At 40.5% G+C, this 6,960-nt stretch overlaps 1 protein-coding gene across 1 annotated transcript; it reads left to right on the forward strand.

Annotated features, from left to right (window-relative positions):
* Positions 1–201: 201 nt before the first annotated feature.
* LOC117852933 (V-type proton ATPase subunit B 1) lies at positions 202–6,039 on the forward strand. Its single transcript, XM_034735241.2, has 15 exons — positions 202–360; positions 748–815; positions 1,555–1,610; positions 1,720–1,818; positions 1,968–2,027; positions 2,345–2,456; positions 2,638–2,843; positions 3,204–3,332; positions 3,531–3,668; positions 4,145–4,295; positions 4,815–4,897; positions 5,096–5,143; positions 5,228–5,281; positions 5,362–5,445; positions 5,530–6,039. The coding sequence occupies exons 2-15, from the start codon at positions 758–760 to the stop codon at positions 5,713–5,715; spliced, it is 1,464 nt and encodes a 487-aa protein (XP_034591132.1). The 5' UTR covers positions 202–360; positions 748–757; the 3' UTR covers positions 5,716–6,039.
* Positions 6,040–6,960: the final 921 nt, after the last annotated feature.

A 6,960-nucleotide genomic window follows, 5' to 3' on the forward strand; every position in this document is an offset into this window, starting at 1 on the left:
GCCTTGTTTCTCTTGTAGTGGAATTTGAACTTGGGGCGCATAACGGAAATACGGAATTGAAGTCCAAAGTGGGAAACGGGTACTAGCCTAATAGGAATCAGCGGGATCACTCTCAAACTCAGTTTGGGATCTCTCCCGAAATTCCGTATTCGGCCAGGACAAACACGCAAAACGGGCCTTCTGCCCACTGGACCCCTCCGATTATAATTTCCGGCATTAATTGCTCGTCTCCTCCCCTCCTCTCCTTCCCTCCCATCTCCGTCGCCTATCCGATCTGCCACCTCCACGCCGTCTCGCACGTTCCTTCCCCAACTCCGCAGCGCAGCGCAGGAGGCTCTGCGCGCCGCGATCCAGATCCAGGTACCTGGTCTTCCTCCCTCGTTTTCTGATCCCTTCCCGTCCCCTGCCCTGCTCTCCTTGGGCGCCACTGATTTGGAGTTGATCCGTGCGGGGTTGAAGCGGATCCCTTCTGTCGCTCGAGCAACCCCTCTCATCCTTCGACGCCACTGGTCTGGTGTTGATCCGTGCGGGATTGAGCGGTGCCGTGAGCCCTGAAATCCGTGCCTCTTTTTTGGGGGCTTGGATTTATTCTGTTTGCTGCGGATTTGATCGCTTCGTGGTGGAGTGTTAATCTCTGTTTGTTTCTCGACATTTTCCCAAGTGATCTGCGTGGATTAGGGGTCTGGGTAGACACGGATCAGTTTCTCTTCTCGATTCTGATGGCATGGTTGCTGTTGCTCGCTGCAGGTTCTTCATCATGGGTCTGGTGAAAGATGGTGTCGACATGGAGGAGGGAACCCTGGAGATCGGCATGGGTGAGTCACGAGCGACGAGATCCGTGCTCGCGCAGTGTCTTAGGCAATTTAGTCTTGTGATTTCAGCTGTTGACGTGTTGCCGAGTCATGATGACTGAGCTGAACCGTTGCAGAACACCAGTGCTCACACTGGTAATATCATCGCAGTGTAGATATGTAGGGAGGATTTATGCTTTGAGAAGTTAAACACCTCCTATGTAGTTGAGCTAAAGCTACAAGATAATAGGTTATTGGCTATGATGGTAGCTTGGTATGCATCACCAATGCGTTGAATTTTGTAAATGTGCTGTGTTGGTAGGTAACGTTGTAGGTTATCCTAAAAATACTCAATTTGCAGTCCCAGGGCTTTTGTTGAAGCATACAACCATACTGCAACAGTGAGGATGCATCTCGTTCATTTACATTAAGCTTCTGTAGCTTCGCAGTTTCACCCATGCAGCTAGTAACCAAGTTTGGCACTCTCTAGACCATGTTTTTAGTATAAACTTGTTTGTTTATTTGCCAATCTTTTCGAGAATACCAGGTATTGAATGTATGATATATTGGTCTGTATGCCTACATGGCCACATGTAACAGCCATTATTCTTTTAGATTTTAAACATTATATGTGTGGAAGTCAAACTTTTTTTGCTTGATTAGAACCATTGCTGTCTGCCAAGTATTGATTCTGTGTTACATCATTTTTGTCTTCCTAATAAAGTTGATGTGTACTAGTTAGTAATTTGCTCTATGTGTGCAGAGTACAGGACTGTCTCTGGTGTGGCCGGACCTCTGGTTATATTGGAGAAAGTAAAGGTGTGTATAGTTTTCTTCAATATGTTGCTAACTACCGTGCATAGTTTTAACAGCTCAATCCACTTGCCTCTTATACTCGCAATTTGTTTGCCTGCATATCCATCTTTAGGGCCCAAAGTACCAGGAAATTGTAAACATCCGACTCGGAGATGGCACAACTCGCCGTGGTCAAGTTTTGGAAGTTGACGGTGAAAAAGCTGTTGTGCAGGTCACTTCTTTTTCCTGTTGTTGTTATCTTTTTTTTGGGTAACATTTCCAATTTGATTCTGATTTTGCAGTATGGTCAAGTTAGGTCCATATTGCAGAAAACGTAGTTTTGATATTTATGTCTGTGAATTAACTGCTTTTATTCATCAGGTCTTTGAAGGAACTTCTGGAATAGACAACAAATACACAACTGTGCAGTTCACAGGCGAGGTACCTCATCTTGTCATATTTGCTGTTTACATACTGATAAAGTGTTTAGCAGGCAAAACTCTTTGAACTAGATAGTTTGAATTTGGCGATCTAGCTCATAAGCAAAATGTACAAGATTATGATAACTATACCTAGTTTAACCTTGAAGATATTTATAGTCATATTAATTGAGGAAGGACAATTGGGTAACATTAGAATAATAAAGTGTACAGGATCTACTGAAACTTAACAGTGACATTGCTTTCTTTCTCCTTGCTTGTATATTGAGAAGTCGCCACCTTGTTTGCTTAATGACTATATATTGCTTTTCTGTACAGGTTTTGAAAACTCCTGTCTCACTTGATATGCTTGGGCGCATTTTTAATGGTTCTGGAAAGCCTATTGACAATGGCCCCCCGATATTGCCCGAGGCCTACTTGGATATCTCTGGTAAGTAATTTCTGTGTGCTTCAGTGCTAGCATGCTATTAATGTCTATGATTCTCATAGTGAAGTGCATGGTCATTGTGGATAGGTTTTAGAATTATTGATGGTGTTAAATCAATTGGTGTTAAATCAATGAATCCTCGTCTTTCATTTTTTGTAATCATGTACACTGATGTTCATTCCAGGAAGCTCTATCAACCCCAGTGAGAGAACCTATCCAGAGGAGATGATCCAAACTGGGATATCCACCATTGATGTCATGAACTCTATTGCTCGCGGGCAAAAGATTCCTCTCTTTTCTGCTGCTGGTCTCCCTCACAATGAAATTGCTGCTCAGATTTGTCGTCAGGCTGGCCTTGTGAAGAGATTGGAGAAAGGCAAGCATGCAGAGGTAGCTAATGTCCTAATTACAACCCCATGACCCCATCCTCCACCCAAAAAATCTCTATTTTCCAAAATATTATCAAAAATGCAAGAAGTTAAAAAAAAGAAATCTAACATAAAGATGAACTGGCTTAACATTTTATAACCTGATATGAATTCTGCTCTTATGTTGGCTTAAGTTAGTTATGGTATTCCTGACAGTTTTCCATATCTCCCATTCCTTAAACTAAGCTAATAGTTTTTATTGGTCCTATTGCACTTATTTTCTATTTTCTGAGGGCAACATTATATGCAGCACAGCATATTAATTTATGCTTTACATGTTCAAGTATGGCTCAATTGCTGATTCTGTTTTTACAACCTGCAGGGTGGTGAAGATGACAACTTTGCTATTGTGTTTGCTGCTATGGGAGTGAATATGGAAACAGCCCAATTCTTCAAACGTGATTTTGAAGAGAATGGCTCCATGGAGCGGGTCACCCTTTTTCTGAATCTGGTACTTACAATGATTTGTGGTCTGGATTCATTTATCATTTTATTTCTGCTACAAGAGTGCTAGTATCGATTCTCTAACCATTTAGATGCATTTTTACAAAAGCTTGAACCTACTTAATGACAACCAAACATACTTTTAGAATTGACCTAATTAATGCCTAGCAAAGCATATTTTTAACGCCCTTCTCCTGTCTTACAGGCCAATGACCCTACCATCGAACGTATTATCACCCCTCGGATTGCACTAACAACAGCAGAATATTTGGCATATGAATGTGGGAAGCACGTGCTTGTCATCTTGACAGATATGAGCTCTTACGCAGATGCACTTCGTGAGGTATTGAGATTTATTTTGTATCATGTCTTGTGTTGTGAATTCATATGGAGTACTGTGAATCATAAGTTCTTCATTGCAAATACTTCTGCTTTTGTTGCAGACTCGATTCACTGATTTTTTAATTCATTGATTCACGAATTATGTAGTGACTGCATGTGGGAATTTATCATCCATGTAATTGCAGCATTTGTGCTGGAATGAACTAAAAGAAAGCTACATGTTCTCTTGGTCCCACAAATCTTTTAGAATTTTTTGAGTGTGCATTATTTAACACTGTAAATGGCTAAATGGATGCTTGAAATATGCCTTGTTGTCTTCTGATCGTATTTTGTAGTTCCTCATTAAGAACCAAGAATGCTATTGTTTTAGTCTTGCATGTCCCTTTTTATATGTTTAATGTTTGTGCCTAGCTAATAAATTGGTTAGTTGATGTAATGTGTTTATAATGTTTATAATGGTGTTGTGCTTATTTGTAGGTATCTGCTGCCCGAGAAGAGGTGCCAGGTAGGCGTGGTTATCCTGGGTATATGTATACTGATTTGGCAACAATATATGAGCGTGCTGGACGGATTGAAGGACGATCAGGGTCCATTACCCAAATTCCCATTCTAACGATGCCTAATGATGGTAAGTGCTGAAATCAATTGCTTTGTTAATCTTTGTTGTTATACTATGCCTTATCCTTAATTCCTCCTATTGTCAATATAGGTTTACTTAGGTTTGTCTTTAGTTAAACCTTTTAATTTTGACCATCAATATCTAAAAGTTTATATAGATTTACTGCACAAGATTGACATTACTAGATACATTATGAAAAACACTTTGATAATTTATAACTCTTTTCATTTAAGATGATATATATTGCTAGTCAAAGTGAAAAAAGGTGATTTGGCAAAAACTTACATGGACTTATATTTGTGATCAGAGGAAGTATTGTTTTTGTACAATTGTCATCTAGTTCAGCATGAATTAGTTTTTGCTTGTATTGGCCTATGAGCTGATTGCACAGCCTGATATGGTGCAGTGATTTTCGTCTGATCCAATAGATCAAATCTTAAACTACTTCTGGTTGCATTTATATTTATCATTATCATGCGTTTCACTTTGTTGGCTATTTAACTCAAATATACCATGTCTTCTAAACAGATATCACACATCCGACTCCTGATCTTACGGGATACATTACCGAGGGACAGATATACATTGATAGGCAGCTCCATAACAGACAGGTGCTTTTACATGTTCTTATTTTGAGTTCTCAAATGTTACAGCTTCACAAGGGGCAACTCTAGAATTAGTTGTAACTCATCTAGCATTTGTTAAATATTGTCTCTCATATTGATATCTCAAGAAAAAAGATGTAAAATATTTCCTTTTTACTTTAATATTTTATATATCTTGATCTGATGGCATTATATTACTTTCAGATTTACCCACCGATCAATGTCCTGCCATCTCTCTCTCGATTGATGAAGGTAAGAAAAGTTTCCTGTATGCTGTCACTCTGTCAGCATTTATACCGAAGGTTAGTTCTAAGAACCACTGAATAACTCTTGCAGAGTGCTATTGGTGAGGGTATGACGCGTCGGGACCATTCAGATGTATCTAATCAGGTGCCTATTTTGAGTCCATATTGGTATCTTCCTTCAATCTATGATGTACACGACAAATTGACATGTACCCTTCTGTTCAGCTTTATGCCAACTATGCAATTGGAAAGGATGTTCAGGCTATGAAGGCAGTCGTTGGAGAGGAGGCACTCTCATCTGAGGATCTGGTCTGTTGCGAGTGTAATAAATTTCATAAGCTGGTGTTTTTTGAAGTCCAAAACCTAATGCTCTATCCTTTATATCTTGCACAGCTTTACTTGGAGTTTCTCGACAAGTTTGAGAGGAAGTTTGTGGCACAAGGAGCATACGACACGAGGAACATCTTCCAGTCCCTTGATCTTGCATGGACATTGCTTCGTATCTTCCCTCGCGAGCTTCTCCACCGTATTCCTGCAAAGACCTTGGACCAGTACTACAGCAGAGATGCCACCCACTGATTGTTGATCAGGGTCCCAATGTTTTGGCAAGTGCAGCTTTGAATAAATTGAACAGATTGGCCTTGTGGCCATTTTGCTGTATTTATCTATAGTCAGGTCCAATTCTTTTCCGTTGGTGAGCGCAAGTTATTCGTAGATGACTCTCGGTCACGGCGACATTTGTAATATTATGTCATGTATCATCGTTAAATCACACACTTGAGTTATTTGTTTCACCTGCCAGAACTGTTAGCAAGAGCATTCTGGGCCAGGATGTTCGAACGCACTGGTTGTATCTACAATTTGTGAATGAATAAAGGAAGGGGAATAAACTGCTGCGGAACACATGCTGCCGAACATTGTTGATTTTCTTGTTCTTTTGCTATTTTTACTACAGGTTCTGCTGATGCTCGTATAATGTGTATTAAGGCAATCCGAGGGCTCGTTTCAACTGCTGCTCCATCTCAAGTAACAACTCACAAGTTGGTATTTGTGGTGGAATTTCAAACTCTTGCGTGTACGGCACACGGTGACTTATTTAGCGTGTAGAGGAGAAAAATGCATTTTCTTGGGTTAGCAACCAAATTTAATCATAGAGGATGTTGGGTCGGTCGTTGCAGTCATTTGGATTTTGGCTGTGCTCTCATTTTGGGTTGTTGGTATGCCTTTAGGCGCCATACCTTTTACCTAAATGTCTTTACAAATTCTTGTGTCATGGTAAAAGTAGCATCAAAACTTTGTCATAGTTTTCGTGCCCCAAAAATATGTCTATTAAGGCATTGAAATAGTAATTTTAGACCAAAGACCATTGGCCCTGCTTATATTGAAAGCAAACGAGTTTGCTGGGGTTGCCAGCTTACAAGATAGAGTCCAACTTATTCTACTGAAACGAGCCAGTAGAGCTCTCAACCATCCATCTACTCAGGAGACAAAAGTAAAAGCTAATTAACAACTCGTTTTCTCCCCCACAACCTAGAAGGGAACAGATTTTTTGCCCTGAAATCCGATCAGCTTCTTGCATCGACGTCTTCAGTAGATCACCTCGCCGTCCACATGGGTTAGATTTTCTCCGGTTCTTGCCTTAGTTTCTGCAACAAATCTTCCCGCTTTGCTTGCTCCTCCACGGACGCTATCTTGCTCCAATGCTGCAGGAAACCAATGGTTTTGTAAGCTAGAACCTTGGAGTTAGCTATCAGTATATTGGAAAACCCAATCGTTCCTAGTGCGCCAAATCGCACAGCTCACACCCGCAAAGGAGATACAACA

The sequence above is a fragment of the Setaria viridis genome, chromosome 4, assembly GCF_005286985.2.
Source record: "Setaria viridis chromosome 4, Setaria_viridis_v4.0, whole genome shotgun sequence".
NCBI lineage: Eukaryota > Viridiplantae > Streptophyta > Magnoliopsida > Poales > Poaceae > Setaria > Setaria viridis.